This window comes from Salmo salar, chromosome 11 (assembly GCF_965601325.2).
Source record: "Salmo salar chromosome 11, fSalSal1, whole genome shotgun sequence".
Lineage (NCBI taxonomy): Eukaryota > Metazoa > Chordata > Actinopteri > Salmoniformes > Salmonidae > Salmo > Salmo salar.
The window spans coordinates 36,454,752-36,481,293 of NC_138301.1; the positions used below are offsets into that span (position 1 = coordinate 36,454,752).

General features: G+C 48.5%; 2 protein-coding genes across 2 annotated transcripts in view; one reads left to right on the forward strand and one right to left on the reverse strand.

Moving 5' to 3' along the window:
- zgc:158785 (RING_CH-C4HC3_MARCH2_like domain-containing protein) lies at positions 1-9,475 on the forward strand. The gene is made up of 5 exons (XM_014127708.3): positions 1-310; positions 1,837-2,046; positions 2,492-2,696; positions 6,104-6,310; positions 7,749-9,475. The coding sequence occupies exons 2-5, from the start codon at positions 1,862-1,864 to the stop codon at positions 7,905-7,907; spliced, it is 756 nt and encodes a 251-aa protein (XP_013983183.1). The 5' UTR covers positions 1-310; positions 1,837-1,861; the 3' UTR covers positions 7,908-9,475.
- The window catches only part of LOC106562715 (lamin-B3), a 26,545-nt gene continuing 9,475 nt past the window's right edge, over positions 9,473-26,542 (reverse strand). The window contains exons 3-11 of the mRNA XM_014127704.3: positions 26,247-26,372; positions 25,308-25,478; positions 20,941-21,066; positions 18,814-19,034; positions 13,999-14,221; positions 12,952-13,059; positions 12,649-12,765; positions 11,877-11,981; positions 9,473-10,530 (exon numbers count right to left, since the gene is read on the reverse strand). Of these exons, the coding sequence (XP_013983179.2) occupies positions 10,492-10,530; positions 11,877-11,981; positions 12,649-12,765; positions 12,952-13,059; positions 13,999-14,221; positions 18,814-19,034; positions 20,941-21,066; positions 25,308-25,478; positions 26,247-26,372 (1,236 nt within the window). The 3' untranslated portion in view covers positions 9,473-10,491. The remainder of the gene's footprint in view (positions 10,531-11,876; positions 11,982-12,648; positions 12,766-12,951; positions 13,060-13,998; positions 14,222-18,813; positions 19,035-20,940; positions 21,067-25,307; positions 25,479-26,246; positions 26,373-26,542) is intronic.

Here is a 26,542-nt window from a genome sequence, read left to right on the forward strand (position 1 = left end):
ATCCTTTACTGTTCTCTTCTCACCCCCCTGGCCGACCGGTCGACCTTCAGGATACTTCATCTGCAGCCACACACACACACACACACACACACAGGCTGCTACTGCTGCGACTGAGTTTCTCACTCTCTCGGTCTCACACACACAGAAATTCCCACAGAAAGGGATATAGAGAAGAGAGAGAGAGAGACAGAGAGAGAGAGAGAGAGAGAGAGAGAGAGACAGAGAGATAGAGAAATAGCAAGCAGCCCTTGAGAATAGGGCTTCACACTTTTTATTGAGGCCTGGTGACATGAAGAACTCTACTGGGATGGTAAGATCACTTGTTTACTTCTCTCTCTCTCTCTCTTTCTCTCTCTCTCTCTCTCTCTCTCTCTCTCTCTCTCTCTCTCTAAAAATGTCAATAGCAGTGTGTTTACATTCAAATTAATTAGTTGTTTCCTCAGAAAATTCCCATTTTGACATGTCCCACATCAAGATTTGAACCCACTTTATTTAACCTCTTGACCTGGGAAAACACGATTTATTATGAAGTTCAACACGTGCTCTTCATGACAGCATGTTACAATGAGGTGAAATTAATAGATTGACAGAATGACATGTCCCTAAAGGCAGTCTACTCATCGAATGATGACCCATGTGTGTTTGGTGTTATCTTGGCTGTGCCTACAGTAGCAGCTTAGGTATTGGTGTATTGGCGCTAGTGTTTTGGTGATTCAGTGAAATTATTCGTGGTACTGAACATGTGGGCTATACTGTCTCTGCAAGAAGGCTTTGGTAGTGAAAGAAGTACTCAACTTAAAACAAAAACCAAATGAATTGAAATGAGCAGATATTTAGTCAATTCAACTGAACATTTGTTATATGTTTTGTATTAATCATTGCATTACTAGGCTTTAAAGCTAGAATCTGCAGTTAATACAATAACAAAGCAGAAACCCCGCCTTTGTTTTGGTAAAAAACTGAGGGATAGGGCTGGAGAAATGGAACCACTCTCAAATTCAAAGACAGAGCTATGGATGCAAAGACTGACCATCTATGGTATTAAAATTATAGTTTTAACCATGTTTTAAAGCTATACAGTGTGTGTTTACATTTACGTTGTTGACAAATATTGGAGTAAAACAAGCTTATATTTTGGGTTCTGATGGGTTTCAACAGTTGAACTAAGCTCATGAGGCATTTATAAGTGTTATTAATTTATAAGTCCAAAAATTGACGTAGCAACTAAAGATTCTAGCTTCAATAGGTATTACATTTTGATTGGTGTCAACATGTTTCCCTACCACCAAGCATTATGTGCAGTTCAGATATAACAACACATTCATCTTTTATATTTGACATGGTAGTAACTAGATTCCATTAACAGTGTCTCTTATACAGAAGGACTTATAATCAAATAAGGGACCTAGAAAGGAAGTGTTATTTCAGTTGTGATCCATCTCTTCTCACAGCCGCTGTAGCGTGCAGAGCACCCTCAGTCTGGCCAGAGACTGGGATTGACTATACACTATACTGAACATAGACCTTCCATTACTCTTCCATAATAGTCTTATGTATTAGTGTAAATGGCTAGAGGTAATTGGTAGTGGCTATGTCAAAGCTACTTACTGTATATGGAAGCATAGTCCTGCCATAATCGAATTCAAATTGGGAGTTGATTTTGCCATTCACAGCCTCACAGTCAAATAGTTGGATCGTCAAACTCCTGATTTAGCCACATGGCTTGCTTCATTGTTTTGAACTGATTCTCCTGCCAACAAATACCATTGCAAGATATATGATCACAGTGTACACTGATATTATATGATGCTAATATATTATTGTCCAAATGTGTAGCAGAACCCCACACCAGTCTGATTGAATGGCCCCCTCTGTAGCAGCCATGACCCCAGAGCAGCTCCTGGACCTGCAGGTATGCAGTCCTGTAGGTGAAGTGAAGGTCTTGCCTGAGGAGGAACGAGGGGAGGAGTCTGTCCCCTGTCCCCAGGAAGTGATGGACTGCTATGGCCACTCCCCCTCAATGACTCACAGCCCCAGCACCGACAGGTGGGTCAGGAAACGAACAGACACACGACACACACAACACACGCACGCACGCAGGCACGCACGCACGCACGCGCACACACACACACACACACACACACACACACAGAAACACACAGAAAGGGAGGCAAGGGAGAGAGAGTGAAGCACAGTGAGGAAGAGAGAGGATAAGAACACATGGTACAAGAAGGAGGGGGGTAGAGAAGTTGTATGTGAGGTTATTCATAGAACAATCCTTTAATAAGGGGATTTAAATGATGTACATCCATTGACTCTCTCTTACGTCCTCCTTGTCTGGGTCCCAAATGTCTCCTTATTCCCTATATAGTGAACTACTTTAGACCAGAGCCCTGTGGTGTTATATAAAGGGAATAGTGTGCCATTAGGGACTCATCCCTGGACTCTCCGTTTTGCCATGTATTGACTTTGTCTCTCTGTTGTCCTGCAGTCTTAGCAGTGAGGGGCCATTCTGTCGTATCTGCCACGAGGGAGGGGGTGTCGGGGAGCTGCTCTCCCCCTGTGAGTGTGCAGGGACGCTGGCCATGGTCCACCGGGGCTGCCTGGAACACTGGCTCACTGCCTCCAACAGCAGCCGCTGTGAACTCTGCCACCACCAGTACTCCCTGGAGAGACTGCCCAAGCCACTCACTGAGGTAGGGGAGAAAGAGTAGGGTGAAGTTACCCCTAGACGCTGACTTTGGGTCAGCATTTCCCCCCACTATTGGTTAAGGTTAGGATTAAGGGAGGGGAAGCTGATCATAGATCTGTACTTCATGGACATTTTACTGTGGCGTTAGGTGAGATGGAGACATAAGCACTCACATGCATGAAGGCATAGACACATGCAAGCAAACACACACGCTCAAGCACACATACACTAACAAACGCACACTCATAAGCAAACACACACGTGCACTTCCGGGAGAAAGGGTGCACACACCAGAGGAGGCTGGTTGGGGGGAGCTATAGTAGGACAGGATCATAGTAATTAATGGTTGGACTGCAATTAATGGAACGGAGTCAAACGTGGTACAAAATAGATGTCATAAAAAGCACCATAAAACTACAGTAAAACAGTCATCACAACCCATTTGGAAAGTATTCAGACCGCTTTACTTTTCTACATTCATTTTGTAACGTTACAGCCTTATTCTATAGTTGATTGAATTATATTTTTTCCTTATTAATCTACACACAATACCCCATAATGACAAAGCAAAAACAGTTTTGGGGGAATTTTTTTGCAAATGTATATATTTTTTTAAATACCTTATTTACATAAGTATTCAGACCCTTTGCTATGAGACTCAAAATTAAGCTCAGGTGCATCCTGTTTCCATTGATCATCCTTGAGATGTTTCTACAACTTGATTGGAATCCACCTGTGGTAAATTCAATTGATTGGACGTGATTTGGAAAGGCACACACCTGCCTATATAAGGTCTCACCGTTGACAATGCATGTCACAGCAAAAACCAAGCCATGAGGTCGAAGGAATTGTCTGTAGAGCTCCAAGACAGGATTGTGTCGAGGCACAGATCTGGGGAAGGGTACCAAAACATTTCTGTAGCATTGAAGGTCCCCAAGAACACAGTGACGTCCATCATTCTTAAATAGAAGATGTTTGGAACCACCAAGACTCTTCTTAGAGCTGGCCGCCCGGCCAAACTGAGCAATCGGGAAGAAGGGCATTGGCCAGGGAGATGACCAAAAACCCGATTGTCACTCTGACAGAGCTCCTCGGTGGAGATGGGAGAACCTTCCAGAACGACAACCATCTCTGCAGCACTCCACCAATCAGGCCTTTATGGTAGAGTGGCCAGAGGGAAGTCACTCCTCAGTAAAAGGCACATGACAGCCCGCTTGGAGTTTGCTAAAAGGCACCTAAAGGACTCAGAACATGAGAAACAAGATTCTCTGGTCTGATGAAACCAAGATTCAACTCTTTGGTCTGAATGCCAAGTGTCACGTCTGGAAGAAACGTGGCACCATCCCTACAGTGAAGCATGGTGGTGGCAGCATCATGCTGTGGGGATATTTTTCAGCGGCAGGGACTGGGATAATTATCAGGATCGAGGGAAAGCTGAACGGAGCAAAGTACAGAAAGAACCTTGATGAAAAGTTGCTCCAGAGCGCTCAGGACCTCAGACATGCGCAACGGTTCACCTTCCAATAGGACCGCGACTCTAAGCACACAGTCAAGACAAAGCAGGAGTAGCTTCGGGACAAGTCTCTGAATGTCCTTGAGTGGTCCAGCCAGAGCCCGGACTTGAACCCGATCAAACATCTCTGAATGTTTGAGACCTGAAAATATCTGTGCAGCTACGCTGCCAAAGGTGCTTCAACAAAGTATTGAGTAAAGGGTCTGAATATTTATGTAAATGTGTTATTTTCAGTTTTTTAATTTTATTAACTTTGCTAAAAATTCCAAAATACGTTTTCTTCTTTGTTATTATGGGGTATAGTGTGAAGATTGATGAGGGGGGAAAAACAATTTAATATATTTTAGAATAAGGCTGTAAAGTAAAAAAATGTGGGAAAAGTACTTTCCGTATGCATTGTACATCAACTATATTATGCACTCAATTTATCAGGTTTGAGGTCACTTTCAATTCCCTTCCTGAATTGACTCAATTGAAATGGAATTTACCCCAACCCGCCTGTCACTTAGTTTCAAACCCATTAAGGAATATACAACTGCTGTCTCAAAGTCTTCATAGAAGAGAAGAAAACAAACAGTATTCAGGTTGCAGATAGAGATATAATGTATAGAACTGCAACGATTCCCTATTCTACAGTCCACATAACCCTATCTATTCTATTCAATACATTTCTATCTGGCCATTGTGTAACAATTCACCCTCCTGAACAGAGCCCCTAGCTGGATTCACATTGGAGTGTCTGATGTCACTGACTGCTTTTACCAGTAAAGCCACTTAGCCTGAGAAACAGATTAGATGGTGTTTCCTGTCACTTGCTGTAGCTGCTCCATAGAGTTTGATAGATGGTTCACTTAGCCCAAACACTGTTTTAGCATGGGCACAGCGATATCAAGGGCTTTCATCATTGTGAAGTAGTCAACTGGGTGGGACTTGCAATGGCTTAAGGAAGGATCCCAGAATTTCATCCAGGTCAGCAGAAGGGGCTGAAATATATTCCTGAGAAAACATTCCATAATGGCAGGTGGCAGTGAATAACCAACCTTGGCTTTAGCCTATACTTCCAGATTATACACACTCCAGCACAGTAAGTGGTGCTATGCACCTTTTCAGTTTATTTAGAAACTGGCAATTCACTCTCAGAAGTAGAAAAAGAGGAGATTGTCTACTTTAAAATGGAGACAGCATTGCCCTCAATGGCACTGCCCATGTTGAAACAGAAGCAGCCATTGCAAAGATATGAGCTTTCTAATGCATCTCTATGAGATTACTCAGGACAGGGTAGGACATTACGTCGTCTGGTACCTTGGTCTCCTCCCAGCCTATCGCATGTGTGTTGGCCACTGGCACCGGGTAATCTGTTAAGAACCACGTGTTGTATGGAGGGAGCTAATGTACGACACACACACACACACCACACACACACACACACACACACACACACACACACACACACACACACACACACACACACACACACACACACACACACACACATAGGGAGTAGGAGAGAAAACAACAGCTGATCTGACAGATGAATAGAGATATGGCCTGGATCATCATCAAAGGGTTCAATATTCAGTGGTTAACATTTTAAAGTCTCAAATTCTAAAGTGAAATGTGATTTTCGATACTCATCCAAAAGCCAAAAACTAACACCATCTACTGTAGATACTGTACTTGTACATAACAGTGATTTAGATTGTTCTGTTGTCTGGTCTACCCACTAACTTTATGTTCCCTGGCTTCCTCTCAGTGTCAGTGAATGGCACATATGAAATCATGCAATGCTTAATGTCATTTTGAATTGAACTGAAAATACCATCATTCTATCCATTCTAATTACAGTACATCCCCCACCTCCCCCGTCCCCTCTCTCCCTCCCTCCCTCCCTTCCTCAGTGGCTGGGCTCACCAGCCATACAGCATCAGAGACGGACGCTCTGCGGGGACGTAATCTGCTTCCTGTTCATCACGCCGCTGGCTAGCCTATCAGGATGGCTGTGTGTGCAGGGTGCCATGGACCTGTATTTCAGTAACAGTATGGAGGCTGTTGGACTCATGGTGCTCACCCTGGCTCTCTTCACCATCTACTGTTTCTGGACTGTGGTGAGTTGTTGGGGCTGTTGTGGGTTGTTGGGGCTGTTGTGGGTTGTTAGGGCTGTTGTGTGTTGTTAGGGCTGTTGTGGGTTGTTGGAGCTGTTGTGGGTTGTTGGGGCTGTTGTGGGTTGTTGGGCCTGTTGTGGGTTGTTGGGGCTGTTGTGGGTTGGGGTTACATTGGGATTGTGTATAGCAGTGGTGCCTGGTGGGAGGAGCTATGGGAGGACAGGCTGGAATGGAATAAATGTAACGGTATCAAACACACGGAAACCATGTTTGACTCCATTCCATTTCTTCCGTTCCAGTCATTACAATGAGCCCGTCCTCCTATAGCTCCTCCCACCAGCCTCCACTGGAATGGTGGAACAAAGTAAATAGAATTACTAATAATACTATAATTATTAAAGGGTTAATGCAATATTGTTTCTACTTCCCCAGAGTCAGCTGAACTCATGGACACATTTTTAAGTCTCTGTGGCCAGTATAAAGAAAGCTAGAGGTAGTTTTACCAATGCTAACTAGCGTTAGCGCAATGACAAAGTCTATGGGATCAGCTAGCTGATTGTGCTAACGCTAGCTGATCCCATAGACTTCCATTCATTACTATCCGTCAGAGATGATAGTGTAAACCAAAGCCAGCTGTTATTGGGCAGTTTCCCATTTAAAACATTTTTCAAGGTTCCTGTATGCGTAAGTGGACGTTCCCTCTCTCAAGTGAGCATCTTTGAGCATGCTTACCTATGTATGCTCATGCGGAAAGCATGCTCAAGCGAGAGAGGGAACGCCCACTTACACAAACAGGAAGCAATGACTAACTGACTTTTTTGCGACGTCTTCATTATCCACCATCTTTGATGTCCGTTTTCTTCAGTTTGGTGCCTAATCAACATGGCCCTGGTTGGGGAAGTAAACTAACACAGCTTGCATAAGTGAAGTCACCTGTGTTTTAATTAAAGGGGAAGTTAAGTATTTTACAACTTAATGTTAGATGGTTCCTCACCCTGAAGGTAGTCTATGCACCAGGAGAGATTGTAATCCATGGTTCTGTTTTTTTAGAACAGCCACTACAAACTTCCCTGACTTAAAGAGAAATTTCACAATTTTCCCTTGTCATATTCATCATCTCCAGCACCACCGCAACATCAACATGTGTGAAAATGGTGCGTTTTCTATCTTTTGTAGTAAAAAAAGATAAACGTTTCCAATGACATCATCTGTGTGCATCATGTGATTTTAACCAATTATGAGTAGTAATTGCCTACCAGCTGGTTGATGTCATTGGAAACACTTATCTTCCTCTATCTTTATTAATACAAAACATAGAAATGCGCCATTTCACATATGTTGATGTTGGGGTGGTGCTGGAGTGAACATGAAGTTGAATATTTTTTAAATGTTCCTTTAAGCCACTGTCTGTTAAAAATCAACTGCTCTCTTCTACCACCAGGTGTCGCTGCGCTATCACATCCACTTGTTCAGGACGTGGAAACAGACAGACCAGAGAGTCAGGCTACAGATCCCCCGACCGGCACAGACCATGCACACACACCACACACTGAACCTCAGCTTCCTTAGCAAGGACACCAGAAAGGAGACTGTGGTGTAGATGGAGTGGAACTGGGTGCAGTGTGCACGATACTTTGGCAAGAAGACTGTGATGTAGCCAGAATGGGACTGGGTCTAGTGTCATATTTCTAGTGTCACATTTAACAGGTCCACAGTGTCCAGTCTGGAGCGTGAAGTCACAAGCTCTGCTGGTTGGCTACTGCATAGTAACCTAGTGGTGCCAAAAGCCCTGGTCTGCCCTAAAAAGCCTATGTCAACGATCGCCAGAACGGCCAAACATATATATTTTTACGCCTGTTTTGGACTCCATTATGTGTTTATTATGATCAAGTTCAATCCCGACTGTGAATTATTTAAAAGTTCGCTACAAATCGAGAAATTTTATTAAATAGTGATCCATTCTGACTGCTGCATTTGTCGTCACACAGGATCAGGTGCTGACACAGACCAATCAGGGGCCATAAAGCTACGAGCAGGCTCTCTCAGGCAGGATGAAAACGACTACGTTGACCATGATCCTTCGCTAGTTACTGCCACTTTCACCATGATCCTTAATGATTCTTTGGCGCCATTCAGCAATATGGTGCGCTTCAAAGTCAAATAATTCCATCCGCCATCGGGAGCTTTCATAGGAATACGTGGATGACGTCAGCGCTATCACCATCTACTGGTTTTAATGTCTATGGTTTCCTGGGCAAGGATACTTTGGTGTAGCTGGAGTGGGACTGGTCCCAGTATCCACTGTATGCTCAACAAGGAGACAATGACATGAGCAAGGAGACTGTGGTGTAGCTGGATTGAAACCAGGCCAGATCTCTCTAAGGATACAGTGGTGTTGCTGTAATGGGACTGGGCCCAGTCCTCATGCTGCTTCAACAAGGATACAAGGTTAATTTCTATTAGGATCAGGCCCCGTCTCCACACTTTTTTTTAACAAAGATTTGGATCAAGGAGACAGCGATGAAAATGTTCTACCAAGGAACCTTCAGAGGACCAAACCTTTCTCTGCGAAGAAGACTTTTTATATATTTATAGACACCAGCCTTTTGGAGACTTACTCAGTTGAACGCAACTCTTTTTCTAAAGACTGTTTTGTAAAAGAGTGATGAGATTAATGACAATGAAATTGATGTCCCACTCCCAATTTATGTTGGGCCCAGAGTTTTTCCCAACCCTGTTCCCAGACTATGAAAAAGACTATTGGACTCTTGTTTAGAATGACTAGTTATCGTTCACTTAACAAGCTTTGTTAGACCTGCAAACATCTTAAAAGGAAAATGCCTGACAAACTTTGATTTGAAAGTGTAATGTCCCTTTAAGTGACATTTGAAAACAATCTTTCCTGAGGACCACAAAGTCAGAAATGTTGCTTTGACAATCTGTGGTGTTGCAATGTCGTTATTTATACAAATCTTTTGTACGACTTTATACTAAGTTTGTCACTACAAACACAGTGGCTAATTACTGTTGTAATATCACTACTAGAGTAATTTCAGCATTACTACATAGGTATAAGAGACCATTTTATGTAAAGGGTTATCCATTGTTTTTCCAGGCACAGGCTATACCAAACCACACCAACAATAAACCAAACACTTACATTAGTTAAGGAAAAATCTTTATTGAAATCAGAAGTATTCTGGTGCATAAGGACAAGCCAACATTGAGTTTCTTCACAAGTCAATCGGACGTTTAGAGGATGTTAAAGTTTATTTTCTTTCTATTTAGAAAAACAACTAAGTTTCAGAAAATAAAGAGAAACAATATTGCAAAGCCACCAAAGTACCTGTCAAACCATCCTGTCCACATACTTCAGAATAAACATGAAAAATGTCCACATTGTACTATGGATATATTCAGTGTATAACTCCTCTATCTCAATGGCAAAAAGTGCTGCAGGTTAAAGGGATAAAATACCAGAAAACATTCATCTTACAGTTAGTTATAGCACTAACATACTGTAATACCATACAAGCTTAACAATCTTTGTCATTTTCCCAACCAGGATTTTAAACAGTCAGGACACAAGGCATATTCACACAGTATAACAAATGAAACATTTTCTTAAAAACTTTGACAATTGAATGATGTCGCATTTAAAGACTGTAAGGGGCATATGAATGTCGCTCACAGCAAGCGGGAGGAGAGACGTGTTACGAACGCCAGAATAGCAGGAAATGCCATGTCGCTGCTTAAAGAATACAAGCCTGGTCCCAGATCTGTCTGTGCTGTTTAGACAAATGACCATAGGAGTTGACTAGACAGCACAAACAGATCTGCAATTTTAAAGGGCTACCCATTATTTTTCCAGGTACAGGCAACTATACAACCAACCAAACTCTTGCATTAGTTTAGGAAAAATCTGCATTGAAATCACACACATTTGTGTAGCAGTGCTCCCAAATCACCATCAAGCTCCCACAGGGCACATAATACCATTGGTGACATGGCCAGTGTCAAATGACACCCATTTCCCTGTGCAGTGGCCACACTGTGGTTCATGGCAAAGTAACACACTATGTAGGGAATAGGATGTCATTGTAGCCTTTCCAGTGGTTTTCCCGGGATATCCCGGGTCAGATGCAGCATTCTCAGGTCAGAATTGTGAAAGGAGGAGGGTGGAGTTACATAACGGAGCAACTCTCGTTTGTTCCCCCTGGCGCCTGGAAAACATAGAACACAGCCTCAATGTCAGTGAAGAAATACACGCTCAGCCTCTTGCCACATGCCTCGTGCACACACTCAAACATACAATTAGTACAGCAATGATCACTCACACAAACAATTAGACTCAATGTGTGCGTGAGTTGGCCAGCACACAGCAAGCATGGTTCATGCAGGGGTGACGAACACACAGCAAGCATGGTTCATGCAGGGGTGACGAACACACAGCAAGCTGAGCAAGTGATGTCATCACAAGGGAGGAACAGCAGCCATTTGCAATGAAGTGTTGCAGGCCACTTCATTTTGGATGCACCCTAGGCCGTACTTAAGCCCACAGGCTCTGTTCAAAAGTAGTGCTTTAAGAACCATTTTGAACCATTTTGAAATGATAATGGATTATGTATTAGAAATGTGTATGGTGCCAGTCAGTAATTGGAATAGGCTGATAGAAGCCAAGCAGAGTTTTTTCAACCATGTCATTTTGTTTGGCATCTTTTCATTTCATGATCAATTTAGTGTCATTTTTTAAGATAACTTTGCCATCATCAGCAGCTTTGTTCAAAATACCTGGAATACAAGGAATGTCTTCATTACCCAATCCTGTGAACTGTGTGAAAGAGCCATTGTGTGTAGTACATTTGTGAAGATCATTGCAATCAAGAACTCACACGTATTGATTGGATTTCTGGATAAATGGGAAATGAGTTGGAACCTCCAGTACCTGCATTTGTGTCCAAATGAAATGGCTATTTAGAATGCTGGACCCCACAAAAGCCATAACAAGTGCCCTATATAGGGAATAGAATGCCATATGGGATTTACATATGGCACCCTACAGGTTAGGTTATGGAGCGTTAACAAGAGCTGTAGTAGGGATTAGACAAGCAGGGGCTTCAACCCAAATGGCACCCTATTCTTTATAGTGCACTATATAGGGAACAGGGGGCGATTTGGGACAAATCCAGGGAGTCAACAGCCACGCTGTAGGCAGTCACCTCCTCACCTCCAGCGGTCTGTGTGTCATGAGACAGGCTGTTCACAACACCAGACAGCACTTCCTTTTCCTTCTCTTGGGCTTTTCCATCAGGGGGAATGGAGATCAAAAACACAGTACTGATCAGTTTCCCCTGGGTACAGGCCTGGGTACAGGCCTGGGTACAGGCCTGGGTACAGGCCTGGGTACAGCATTTACCTGTCTGCTGAGGAGCAGCGTGTGTGTTTAGAGGTTTTCTGAGGCATGTATGCATGCATGTATGTATGCATGTATGTATGCATGCATGTATGGACAGATCAGTGTGGATTTATACGTCTCCTGGGGTGTGTGTGTGTGTGTGTGTGTGTTTACCTGTCTCCTGAGGTAGTGAACATCACTCCCTTCCGTAAACTCTTCATCAACCTCCACATCGGAGTCTTCCTCTCCTCTCTCCTGCACACGCAGCTCTGCAGTCTCCTAGTGATGATGACAGCCAATCAACATCAAACATCCACTCACAGCTGAGCCGATTGGAGTAGGGTGAGGTGTCCCCCTAGTCGCTGATTTTGAGTCAGTTTTACATTTTCCCCACTAATGGTTAAGATTTTAACTGGTGGAGGGAAACTGATCCTAGATCTAAACCTAGAGGAAACTTCACCCTGCTGCAAATTCCTTACACTAATGGTTGCATTCCACTTCATCTTATTTGCAGGGTGCTTACATCATAATTTGTGTGGTTCGTGAGACACAAAACACTTCTTCAGGTCTTGTGAGATATCAAGTGTCTCAGAGTAGGAGTGCTGATCTAGGATCAGGTCCCCCCTGTCCATGTCATCTTATTCATTGTGATGTAAAAGGCTGAGAGGTTTGATACATATGGCCCCAGATCCATCTACGCAACACAGCTGCAATGAAGACAACCTGAAATGCAACAGACATCTCTGCGAGCTTAGGAGCTTAAAGATCTTTGCAAGATGGCTATTAGAGAAGTGCACAAGGATAGAAATGAAATTAACTATATTCACCCGTGTACAAGGATATGAATGAAATGAACTTGATTTCCCCCGGTGCACAAAAATATAGAAATGTATTAAGTAGATTGGGCCAGTAGACTGGGTCGTGGTGGCCAGTAAGTAGTGGTCACCTCTTCATCTGGGTTCAGTAGGGTGACAATCACGTTGTTGACCGGACCCCAGTTCCTCTGGTTCTTCATGACCAGGTCACCTGGAGAGGCCTCTACGCCTGCCTCCGAACCCCAGATCTGACACACACAATCACAGTCCCACACGGTCAGCTGGCAACAATGCATGTTTTAAATGTTATTTTAGTTTTACTAATCATTTTTGGAGATGAGGACCATTGTATATGGAGGCCTGGTTAGTTTCCCCAAATACGTACATATGCGCGCGCGTGTGTGTGTGTGTATTAGGTGCATGCGTGTACTCACAGTGAGGGTGTTGCCCCCAGCCAGTATGTAGGAAGGGGGGATCTGGAAGAACAGTTCAGGAGAGTCCAGGTTACTCCTCCTCACCACCCAGCCCTCTAGTGGCTGCTCCTGGAACAGCAGGAAAAAAACAGCCGGGTCGTATTCATTAGGCATGTCCAATAAGGACTGCTTGTTCTGCTGCAAAACGTTTATAACGGTGAGCTCTAATGAATACGACCCAGATGAAATTCAGATTGGGGACAGCAGCACGTTCAGCCGGGCATACTGGAGCAAAGTGTTTTGCAATGGAAAACAATGGTCTCTTTTCTAAATTGGACAAGTTCAAGTAGCACCTCCGGTTTAAAAACGCGTCGCCCTACTGAACACAATCCAGATCTTTCACACAGTTTCAGAGACTGGAATCGTTGTCAGGATACATTTGCATTGCAATAGCACAAAACACAGGTTAGTAAACACAAAACACTAGACTTAAAGAGACTGTCTCAATGACACCCTATACCTCATCTAGTACTCTACTGGTTAACCAGTGGCCTGAGTGACTTTAGAGACTCTACTGGTTAACCAGTGTCCTGGGTGACTTTAGAGACTCTACTGGTTAACCAGTGTCCTGGGTGACTTTAGAGACTCTACTGGTTAACCAGTGTCCTGGGTGACTTTAGAGACTCTACTGGTTAACCAGTGGCCTGGGTGACTTTAGACTCAAAGTAGTGCACTAAGTAGAGACGTAGAGCTTCAGATTCTCTCAACAATGTCTGATTGGTCAAAGCGAGGCGGTAGGTACTTCAAGATTGAATCCTTATTAATGGTCAAACTGCCTTGTCCTTTTGTGATATTACAACAAAGAAATTACCAACACTTATTTCCATCTCTGACATCATCACACGCACGATAGAAAAACACAATATGTACTGCATTTTATTACCATGCTACACGACACTCCTCAGCTCAGCAACAACAATAACAATGCTGGTGGGGCGGCCAGTGGCACAGTTTCCCCCTACTGCGGATTCCATCTTTAATTGGTCAGAGTGGGTGGTAGGTAGGTACCTTCTCAGAGTTGTTCTTCAGCTTGACGTAGTTCCCCTTCAGGTCTATCTCCGACACCATCATGTGACTGTGGGCCTTGGCGTGCTGCGAGACCTTGTAGGCTGGCGAGGACCCCGTGCCACCTTCGTTCTTGCGTTTCTTCCCGCGGACAACTCGGCGGGTGCCCTGTGCGTGCGTGCGTGCCACGGCCCCATGCTGGGAGGGGCTCGGGGAGAGGTGGAGTCTGGGAACACAGAACAACGTCAGGAAGATGTTTGGGAAACCCTGGTTTCTCTGTTTTATCTACTGTGCTCCATCTTTGCTGCCATCTAGTGACCCGTTTTCTGTGACTCCCCTTGTTCTCACTAAATGTACCCCTCCTATTCAAGACCAGGACTACTTTGTCTTTTCTAATACTTCTAACCTTAATTTGCATTTTTGATAATATATCTACATCACAATTTTGAATTTATATTGCCTACTGCCGTGTGGCTCAGATGGTAGAGCATGGCACATGCAACACCAGGGTTGTGGGTTCGATTCCCACAGCACTCACTACTGTAAGTCACTCTGGATAAGAGCTCTGCTAAATGACTAGAATGGAAATGCCATTTACTATGCTGTGTCCACCAATGACTATTCTGTAACCACTCCCTCTTCAGTCAGGGTTAAGTAGAAGATGGTTTGTTCAAAAGAAGACTGCTTATCATTGTTATTCCGTGATGAAGGCCAGTTTAAATAAAGGCTTTTTAACCAATTATATGATGAGTGTCTTGGTCCTCTTAGCTTTTTATGTTTGCTGAAAGGACCTTGTAACCGTGTGTGTGTGTGTGTGTGTGTGTGTGTGTGTGTGTGTGTGTGTCAGACCTGGGTTCAAATTAAGGTTGACCCCAAAGATTTGAATAATTCAGAATAGATTTGCTTTACTAGAATTCATCATTTCAAAAAGTATTTGACCAGGTCTGAGGTGTAAGTACGTTTGTATGCGTGTGAAGGCACGCACCTGCTTGCAAACTGTACCCTCACTAATGTCTCCATTTCCCCTCACCTGCTCTCCTCTCCCTCACTCTCTCTCTACCCCCCTCACCTCCTCTCCCTCACTCTCTCGCCACCCCCCCTCACCTCCTCTCTCCACCCCCCTCACCTCCTCTCTCCACCCCCCTCACCTCCTCTCTCCACCCCCCTCACCTCCTCTCTCCACCCCCCTCACCTCCTCTCCCTCCAGTCTCTCTCCACCCCCCCTCACCTCCTCTCCCTCCGGTCTCTCTCCACCCCCCCTCACCTCCTCTCCCTCCAGTCTCTCTCCACCCCCCCTCACCTCCTCTCCCTCCAGTCTCTCTCCACCCCCCCTCACCTCCTCTCCCTCCAGTCTCTCTCCATCCCCCTCACCTCCTCTCCCTCCAGTCTCTCTCCACCCCCCTCACCTCCTCTCCCTCCAGTCTCTCTCCACCCCCCCTCACCTCCTCTCCCTCCAGTCTCTCTCCACCCCCCTCACCTCCTCTACCTCCAGTCTCTCTACCCCCCCTCACCTCCTCTACCTCCAGTCTCTCTACCCCCCCTCACCTCCAGTCTCTCTCCACCCCCCCCCCTCACCTCACCTCCTCTCCCTCCAGTCTCTCGTCACCCCCACCAGTCTCTCGCCACCCCCCCACCACCACCGCCACCAGTCTCTCGCCACCCCCCCCCCCACCACCAGTCTCGCCACCCCCCACCACCAGTCTCTCGCCACCCCCCCCCCCCAGTCTCTCGCCACCCCCCACCACCACCACCACCAGTCTCTCGCCACCCCCCCACCACCACCAGTCTCTCGCCACCCACCACCACCAGTCTCTCGCCGCCACCCCCCCCCCAGTCTCTCGCCACCCCCCACCACCACCACCACCAGTCTCTCGCCACCCCCCACCACCACCACCACCAGTCTCTCGCCACCCCCCCACCACCACCAGTCTCTCGCCACCCCCCCCACCACCAGTCTCTCGCCACCCCCCCCACCACCAGTCTGGCGCCACCACCACCAGTCTCTCGCCACCCCCCCACCACCACCACCAGTCTCTCGCCACCCCCCCCACCACCACCAGTCTCTCGCCACCCCCCCCACCAGTCTCTCGCCGCCGCCCCCCCCACCAGTCTCTCGCCACCCCCCCCAGTCTCGCCACCCCCCCCACCACCACCACCAGTCTCTCGCCACCCCCCCCCCAATCGGGCTCTCGCAGGCGCCCCCCCCACCAGTCTCTCGCCACCCCCCCCACCACCACCAGTCTCTCGCCACCCCCCCCCCACCACCACCAGTCTCTCGCCACCCCCCCCAGTCTCGCCACCCCCCCCACCACCACCACCAGTCTCTCGCCACCCCCCCCCCAATCGGGCTCTCGCAGGCGCCCCCCCCACCAGTCTCTCGCCACCCCCCCCACCACCACCAGTCTCTCGCCACCCCCCCCCCACCACCACCAGTCTCTCGCCACCCCCCCCAGTCTCGCCACCCCCCCACCACCACCACCAGTCTCTCGCCACCCCCCCCACCACCAGTCTCTCGCCACCCCCCCCACCACCACCAGTCTCTCGCCACCCCCCCCACCACCACCAGTCTCTCGCCACCCCCCCCCACCAGTCTCTCGCTACCCCCCCCAGTCTCGCCACCCCCCCCACCACCACCAGTCTCTCGCCACCCCCCCCACCAGTCTCTCGCCGCCGCCCCCCCCACCAGTCTCTCGCCACCCCCCCCAGTCTCGCCACCCCCCCCACCACCAGTCTCTCGCCACCCCCCCCACCAGTCTCTCGCCGCCGCCCCCCCCACCAGTCTCTCGCCACCCCCCCCACCAGTCTCTCGCCACCCCCCCCCACCACCACCAGTCTCTCGCCACCCCCCCAGTCTCGCCACCCCCCCACCACCACCAGTCTCTCGCCACCCCCCCCCCACCAGTCTCTCGCCACCCCTCCCCCACCACCACCAGTCTCTCGCCACCCCCCCCACCAGTCTCTCGCCACCCCCCCACCACCAGTCTCTCGCCACCCCCCCCACCAGTCTCTCGCCGCCGCCCCCCCCACCAGTCTCTCGCCACCCCCCCCACCAGTCTCTCGCCACCCCCCCCACCAGTCTCTCGCCACCCCCCCCCACCACCACCAGTCTCTCGCCACCCCCCCAGTCTCGCCACCCCCCCACCACCACCAGTCTCTCGCCACCCCCCCCCCACCAGTCTCTCGCCACCCCTCCCCCACCACCACCAGTCTCTCGCCACCCCCCCCACCAGTCTCTCGCCACCCCCCCCCCACCAGTCTCTCGCCACACCCCCATTCTCGCCACCCCCCCCCCACCACCAGTCTCTCGCCACCCCCCCACCACCAGTCTCTCGCCACCCCCCCCCCACCAGTCTCTCGCCACCCCCCCAGTCTCGCCACCCCCCCCACCACTACCAGTCTCTCGCCACCCCCCCCCCACCAGTCTCTCGCCACCCCCCCCCCACCACCACCAGTCTCTCGCCACCCCCCCCAGTCTCGCCACCCCCCCACCACCACCAGTCTCTCGCCACCCCCCCACCACCACCACCACCAGTCTCTCGCCACCCCCCCCCCCCCACCAGTCTCTCGCCACCCCTCCCCCACCACCACCAGTCTCTCGCCACCCCCCCCACCAGTCTCTCGCCACCCCCCCACCAGTCTCTCGCCACCCCCCCCCCCCACCACCAGTCTCTCGCCACCCCCCCCACCACCACCAGTCTCTCGCCACCCCTCCCCCCCCACCACCAGTCTCTCACCGCCCCCCCCCCACCACCACCAGTCTCTCGCCGCCCCTCCCCCACCACCACCAGTCTCTCGCCGCCCCTCCCCCACCACCACCACCAGTCTCTCGCCACCCCCCCCAGTCTCGCCACCCCCCCACCACCACCAGTCTCTCGCCACCCCCCCCCCACCAGTCTCTCGCCACCCCTCCCCCACCACCACCAGTCTCTCGCCACCCCCCCCACCAGTCTCTCGCCACCCCCCCCCACCAGTCTCTCGCCACACCCCCAGTCTCGCCACCCCCCCCCCCCCACCACCAGTCTCTCGCCACCCCCCCACCACCAGTCTCTCGCCACCCCCCCCCACCAGTCTCTCGCCACCCCCCCAGTCTCGCCACCCCCCCCACCACTACCAGTCTCTCGCCACCCCCCCCCCACCAGTCTCTCGCCACCCCCCCCACCACCACCACCAGTCTCTCGCCACCCCCCCCAGTCTCGCCACCCCCCCACCACCACCAGTCTCTCGCCACCCCCCCACCACCACCACCACCAGTCTCTCGCCACCCCCCCCCCCCACCAGTCTCTCGCCACCCCTCCCCCACCACCACCAGTCTCTCGCCACCCCCCCCACCAGTCTCTCGCCACCCCCCCACCAGTCTCTCGCCACCCCCCCACCAGTCTCTCGCCACACCACCAGTCTCTCGCCACCCCCCCCCCACCACCAGTCTCTCGCCACCCCCCCCACCACCACCAGTCTCTCGCCGCCCCTCCCCCCCCACCACCAGTCTCTCGCCGCCCCCCCCCCACCACCACCAGTCTCTCGCCGCCCCTCCCCCACCACCACCAGTCTCTCGCCACCCCCCCCCCCCACCACCAGTCTCTCGCCACCCCCCCCCCCCCACCACCAGTCTCTCGCCACCCCCCCCCCCCCCACCAGTCTCTCGCCACCCCCCCCCCCCACCAGTCTCTCGCCACCCCCCCAGTCTCGCCACCCCCCCCCACCACCACCAGTCTCTCGCCACCCACCAGTCTCTCGCCACCCCTCCCCCACCACCACCAGTCTCTCGCCACCCCCCCCCCCCCCCACCAGTCTCTCCACCCACCCCACCCCCCCCCTCACCTCTGCTCCTCTCCCTCCAGCATCTTGCGGTAGGCGTTGATCTCCATGTCCAGTGCCAGCTTGACATCCAGCAGCTGCTCGTATTCCTCCAGCTGGCTCTGCATCTCGGCCCGCATGGCCGACATCTCCTCGTCCTTGTGGCTCAGTCGCTGCTGCCACACCTCGCGCTCCCGGTCCAGGGTCCGCTCCAGCTCCCGCACACGCCCCTCTAAGGCCCCGTTCTGAGGGGAGATATGGAGGGGGAGGGGCGGAGACAGAGAGAGAAGAATCAGAGAGAAATAGGGGTTGTGAGAAAGTCATCCACACAGACAACTTTCAGACACCCTGACTCCAGTCAACATAGTTGTGGTCAAAAGTTGAGAATGACACAAATAGTAATTTCCACAAAGTTTGCTGCTTCAGTGTCTTTAGATATTTTTGTCAGATGTTACTATGGAATACTGAAGTATAATTACAAGCATTTCATAAGTGTCAAAGGCTTTTATTGACAACTACATGAAGTTGATGCAAAGAGTCAATATTTGCAGTGCTGACCCTTCTTTTTCAAGACCTCTGCAATCCGCCCTGGCATGCTGTCAATTAACTTCTGGGCCACATCCTGACTGATGGGAGTCCATTCTTGCATAATCAATGCTCGGAGTTTGTCCACCCGCCTCTTGAGGATTGACCACATGTTCTCAATGGGAGTTAACAAGCCATGGACCCAAAATATTGACGTTTTGTTCCCCGAACCATTTAGTTATCACTTTTGCCTTATGGCAAGGTGCTCCATCATGCTGGAAAAGGCATTGTTCGCCACCAAACTGTTCCTGGATGGTTGGGAGAAGCTGCTCTCGGAGGATGTGTTGGTACCATTCTTTATTCATGCCTGCGTTCTTAGGCAGAATTGTGAGTGAGCCCACTCCCTTGGCTGAGAAGCAACCCCACACATGAATGGTCTCAGAATGCTTTACTGTTGGCATGACACAGGACTGATGGTAGCGCTCACCTTGTCTTCTCCGGATGCTCCAAACAATTGGAAAGGGGATTCATCAGAGAAAATGACTTTACCCCAGTCCTCAGCAGTCCAATCCCTGTACCTTTTGCAGAATATTAGTCTGTCCCTGATGTTTTCCTGGAGAGAAGTGGCTTCTTTGCTGCCCTTCTTGACACTAGGCCATCCTCCAAAAGTCTTCGCCTCACTGTGCGTGCAGATGTACTCACACCTGCCTGCTGCCATTCCTGAGCAAGCTCTGTACTGGTGGTGCCCCGATCCCGCAGCTGAATCAACTTTAGGAGACGGTCCTGGCGCTTGCTGGACTTTCTTGGGCGCCCTGAAGCCTTCTTCACAACAATTGAACCGCTCTCCTTGAAGTTCTTGATGATCCGATAAATGGATGATTTAGGTGCAATCTTACTGGCAGCAATATTCTTGCCTGTGAAGCCCTTTTTGTGCAAAGCAATGATGACGGCACGTGTTTCCTTGCAGTTAACCATGGTTGACAGAGGAAGAACAATGATTCCAAACACCACCCTCCTTTTGAAGCTTCCAGTCTGTTATTCAAACTCAATCAGCATGACAGAGTGATCTCCAGCCTTGTCCTCGTCAACACTCACACCTGTGTTAACAAGAGAATCATTGACATGTCGTCAGCTGGTCCTTTTGTGGCAGGGCTGAAATGCAGAGGAAATGTTTTTTGGGGATTCAGTTCATTTGCATGGCAAAGAGGGACTTTGCAATTAATTGCATTCATCTGATCACTCTTCATAACATTCTGGAGTATATGCAAATTGCCATCATACAAACTGAGGCAGCAGACTGAAAATGTATATTTGTGTCATTCTCAAAGCTTTTGGCCACAACTGTACATAGTGATGTCCAACATCAAAAGCCTTATTATATCTCTAGTCTGTTGTTTTTCAGTCTGTAACCAGTCAAATGTTCCTGTACTATAGTAAAGCCCTAGCAGCAGCCTGGTAGGTACCCGTTTCTGGAATGTCACTCACACACCTCCGGGGTGAAGAGTTCCCTAGCTACAGATCTAGGATCAGCTTCACTTCCCCAATCCTAAGCATAACCATTAGTGGGGAAAATGCTAAACTGACCCAAGATCAGCATCTATGGGCAACCTTACCCTACACACATACCTGTTTTTGGAAGTGATTGAGTTGTGAGGAGAGGGTCTCGATGCGGAGCTTGGTGCCAGACAGCTCCTCTCTGGTGGACGAGGCAAAGTTACTACTCTTCAGCGCCGTCTGATGGGCGTTCTCCAGCTGTCAAAACACACCCACACCAAAGGAAAAGCAATGTGTTAATGTCATATGTTTTGACATGAGACCGAGCTGCATTATATGTTTGAATTTTTTTTTTTTTTTATAAATAAATAAACACATTTGGATTTACAGATTTACATAACTTCATGAGTAGAGGTACCTAACATACCAGAGTCAACTGCATATATGTTGAATACTTGAGGTGAACTTCATTTGACCAGTACATATGGTGGACTAGGTTTGCACTTTTGGGACAACTCAGTTGGTTCCATTTTACAGAGCAAACCAAATAAGGTGTACCTCAAGTGTTTGCTATTGGCTACAGTATGAGGACACTTCTACCCAACACGGGCTGGACTGGTGAGAATACCTTTATCAGCTGGACAAAGCTCTCCCTAATCTGCACTGTCATCTTTCTCACTCCTCTTTTCTCTTCCGTCATCATGCACTCCTGCTCTAACAGTGTGCACGACACACATAGCGACTCCCTGACACACAGCTCTCTCTGAGAAACATACATACAGTTATACACCAGCAACACAGACACAGTGCCAGTCAAACGTTTGGACACTCCTACTCATTCAAGGGTTTTTCTTTCTTTTTTTATATTTTCTACATTGTAGAATAACAGTGAAGACATCAAAACAATGAAATAACACATATGGAAGCATGTAGTAACAAAAAAATAAATTAAAAAAGTGTTAAATCAGAATATATTTTATATTTGAGATTCTTCAATGTAGCCACCTTTTGGCTTGATGACAGCTTTGCACACACTTGGCATTCTCTCAACCAGCTTTAAAAAATGTTAACTAGGCAAGTCAGTTGAGAACAAATTCTTATTTACAATGACGGCCTACTTGTAAAGCCCCCCTGGCCAAACCCTCCCCTAACCCAGACGACGCTGGGCCAATTGTGCACCGCCCTATGGGTCTCCCGATCACGGCTGGTTGTGATACAGCCCGGGATCGAACCCAGGTCTGTAGTGATTCCTCTAGCATAACGATGTAGTGCCTTAGACTTCTGTGCCACTCGGGACCAGCTTCATGAGGTAGTCACCAGGAATGCATTTCAATTAACAGGTGTGCCTTGTTAAAAGTTCAATACTGGAATTTATTTCCTTCTTAATGCGTTTGAGCCAATCAGTTGTGTTGTGACAAGGTAGGGGTGGTATACAGAAGATAGCCCTATTTGGTAAGACCATATTATGGCAAAAACAGCTCAAATAAGCTAAGAGAAATGACAGTCCATCATTACTTTAAGACATGAATGTCAGTCAATGAGGAAAATTTAAAGAACTTCGAAAGTTTCTTCAAGTGCAGTCACAAAAACCATCAAGCGCTATGATGAGGACCGCCACAGGAAAAGAAGACCCAGAGTTACCTCTGCTGCAGAGGATGTCCATTAGAGTTAACTGCACCTCAGACTGCAGTCCAAATAAATGCTTCAGAGTTCAAGAAACAGACATCTCAACATCGACTGTTCAGAGGAGACTGTGTGAATCAGGCCTTCATGGTTGAATTGCTGCAAAGAAACCACTACTAAAAGGACACCAATAATAAGAGAGACTTGCTTGGGCCAAGAAACACGAGCAATGGACATTAGACCGGTGGAAATCTGTCCTTTGGCCTGAGGAGTCCAAATTTGAGATTTTGGGTTCCAACCGCCGCAGAGTAGGTAAGCGGATGATTTCCGCATGTGTGGTTCCCACCGTGAAGCATGGAGGAGGTGGTGTTATGGTGCTTTTCTGGTGACACTGATTTATTTAGAATTCAAGACACACATAACCAGCATGGCTACCACAGCATTCTGCAACGATACGCCATCCCATCTGGTTTGTGCTTAGTGGGAATATCATTTGTTTTTCAACAGGACAATGACCCAACACACCTCCAGGCTGTGTAAGAGCTATTTGACCAAGGAGAGTGATGGAGTGTGCATCAGATGACTTGGCCTCCACAATTCCCCAACCTCAACCAAATTGAGATGGTTTGGGATGAGTTGGACCGCAGACTGAAGGAAAAGTAGCCAACAAGTGCTCAGCATGTGGGAACGCCTTCAAGACTGTTGAAAAAGTATTCTAGGTGAAGCTGGTTGAGAGAATGCCAAGAGTGTGCAAAGCTGTCATCAAGGCAAAAGGTATCGACTTTGAAGAATCTAAAATATATTTTGATTTGTTTAACACTTTTCTGGTTACTACATAATTCCATGTGTGTTATTTCATAGTTTTGATGTCTTCACTATTATCCTACAATGTAGAAAATAGTACAAATAAAGAAAAAACCTTGAATGAGTAGGTTTGTCCAAACTTTTGGCTGGTACTGTACATACAAACCTCAACATAATCTAACATATACTGTGTATGTAAAATGTACATAGGTTCAGAACTTTGTTAAACATCACAGCATAGTTGAGAAATATATGGCATATAGAAATCAAAACTGGATGGTCTTCAGAGATAGATGGGAGGGGTTGAGGATAGCTGGGTGGGACTAAAACCATCTGCCCTTGAGCAAAGCACTTAACCCAAAAACAATAAGCTGGAAGTAAAAGCCTAACTGCTGTTGTCCATTAGTTTACTCCAATTAGGGGAGGTAGGGCTAGGGGAAAATATATTATAGACTGCTCAAAAAAATAAAGGGAACACTTAAACAACACAATGTAACTCCAAGTCAATCACACTTCTGTGAAATCAAACTGTCCACTTAGGAAGCAACACTAATTGACAATACATTTCACATGCTGTTGTGCAAATGGAATAGACAACAGGTGGAAATTATAGGCAATTAGCAAGACACCCCCAATAAAGGAGTGGTTCTGCAGGTGGTGACCACAGACCACTTCTCAGTTCCTATGCTTCCTGGTTGATGTTTTGGTCACTTGAATGCTGGCGGTGCTTTCACTGTAGTGGTAGCATGAGACGGAGTCTACAACCCACACAAGTGGCTCAGGAAGTGCAGCTCATCCAGGATGGCACATCAATGCGAGCTGTGGCAAGAAGGTTTGCTGTGTCTGTCAGCGTAGTGTCCAGAGCATGGAGGCGCTACCAGGAGACAGGCCAGTACATCAGGAGACGTGGAGGAGGCCGTAGGAGGGCAACAACCCAGCAGCAGGACCGCTACCTCCGCCTTTGTGCAAGGAGGAGCAGGAGGAGCACTGCCAGAGCCCTGCAAAATGACCTCCAGCAGGCCACAAATGTGCATGCGTCTGCTCAAACGGTCAGAAACAGACTCCATGAGGGTGGTATGAGGGCCCGCCGTCCACAGGTGGGGGTTGTGCTTACAGCCCAACACCATGCAGGACGTTTGGCATTTGCCAGAGAACACCAAGATTGGCAAATTCGCCACTGGCGCCCTGTGCTCTTCACAGATGAAAGCAGGTTCACACTGAGCACATGTGACAGAGTCTGGAGACGCCGTGGAGAATGTTCTGCTGCCTGCAACATCCTCCAGCATGACCGGTTTGGCGGTGGGTCAGTCATGGTGTGGGGTGGTATTTCTTTATGGGGCCGCACAGCCCTCCATGTGCTCGCCAGAGGTAGCCTGACTGCCATTAGGTACCGAGATGAGATCCTCAGACCCCTTGTGAGACCATATGCTGGTGCGGTTGGCCCTGGGTTCCTCCTAATGCAAGACAATGCTAGACCTCATGTGGCTGGAGTGTGTCAGCAGTTCCTGCAAGAGGAAGGCATTGATGCTATGGACTGGCCCGCCCGTTCCCCAGACCTGAATCCAATTGAGCACATTGGGACATCATGTCTCGCTCCATCCACCAACGCCACGTCGCACCACAGACTGTCCAGGAGTTGGCGGATGCTTTAGTCCAGGTCTGGGAGGAGATCCCTCAGGAGACCATCCGCCACCTCATCAGGAGCATGCCCAGGCGTTGAAGGGAGGTCATACAGGCAGATGGAGGCCACACACACACTACTGAGCCTCATTTTGACTTGTTTTAAGGACATTACATCAAAGTTGGATCAGCCTGTAGTGTGGTTTTCCACTTTAATTTTGTGTGACTCCAAATCCAGACCTCCATGGGTTGATAAATTGGATTTCCATTGATTATTTTTGTGTGATTTTGTTGTCAGCACATTCAACTATGTAAAGAAAAGATTATTTCATTCATTCAGATCTAGGATGTGTTATTTTAGTGTTCCCTTTATTTTTTGGAGCAGTATATATTTAAAAAAGAAAGAGGTAGGGAGGCAGAGAAGGAGGGAGAGAGAGAAAGAGAGCGAGTACCTTGGCATTGAAATTCTTCTCCAGATCCTCTTTATACTGCTGGATTTGTCCGTCATGCTCCTGCCGTAGCTGCTGCATGGCCTCGGCCAACTTACTCTCAAATTCTTTCTGTCTCCCAGAATCCACCTCCACCAGGCGACTCTCGTGTCTGCTCCGGATCTCCCTGACCTCCTACACACACACACACACACACACACACACACACACACACACACACACACACACACACACACACACACACACACACACACACACACACACACACACACCGACATGAACAGACACACACGCCTACCGCAGGAAGACAACATGGGTCACATTCCATTCTAACCCCTAGTCCTCTCCCAGAACCTACCCACCACCACCACGACTCAACATGGAGAAAACGACATGGGTCACATTCCATTCTAACCCCAAGTCCTCTCCCAGAACCTACCCACCACCACTCAACATGGAGAAAACGACATGGGCCACATTACATTCTAACCCCTAGTCCTCTCCCAGAACCTACCCACCACCACCACGACTCAACATGGAGAAAACGACATGGGCCACATTACATTCTAACCCCAAGTCCTCTCCCAGAACCTACCCACCACCACTCAACATGGAGAAAACGACATGGGCCACATTCCATTTCAATCCCCAGCTCCTAACCATTTCTTCTCACCCTCCTACCCCTAGCCACTTCATTAACCCCTTCCCTCCTGCATGCTGTGGATACCCCACACCTCATAGAAAGACAGGCAGAGACAACAATGAGTTTGATATCTTACTATTATTAGTATTTGTCAATAGTTACCCACTTCAACAACCGACCAATCTGACTGTGTCGCTTCTGTGGTAATAGTGGGCCACATGTGATGTATTTTTTATGCAGCAGTTACTGCAGTGTGTGTGTGTGTGTCCGGTTGTGTGTTTGTCAAGTGTGTGTGTTACCTGTTCGCCGATGTGTCTCTGGAACTCCAGCTGTTCCCGTAGCGTCTGCACCTGGTTCTCCAGGTCCACCCTCCTCAACATCTCAGAGTTCAGCTGGGTCTTAGTCTCCGCCAGCCCACACTCCAACTGAGACAAGGAGTCAAAGAGATCCCATTTTGCATTCAAGGACTTAACATTTAGCCAAAATGAAGCAACCCCCCTCATAAATTACCTAGCCACGTCTCATAACAGCCCATAAGCATCTTCTCAGTTGATGCTCGCAAGCTAATGTTAGCCACCCTACACTAGTACCAGCT

What these genes read in the sequence shown, in the direction of transcription:
- zgc:158785 (XM_014127708.3), top strand. Translation starts at nt 1,862, where the DNA reads ATGGCCCCCTCTGTAGCAGCCATGACCCCAGAGCAGCTCCTGGACCTG. An exon ending in CACAGCCCCAGCACCGACAG is followed by an intron (nt 2,047 to 2,491) that starts GTGGGTCAGGAA and finishes GTTGTCCTGCAG; the next exon opens with TCTTAGCAGTGAGGGGCCAT. An exon ending in TGCCCAAGCCACTCACTGAG is followed by an intron (nt 2,697 to 6,103) that starts GTAGGGGAGAAA and finishes TCCCTTCCTCAG; the next exon opens with TGGCTGGGCTCACCAGCCAT.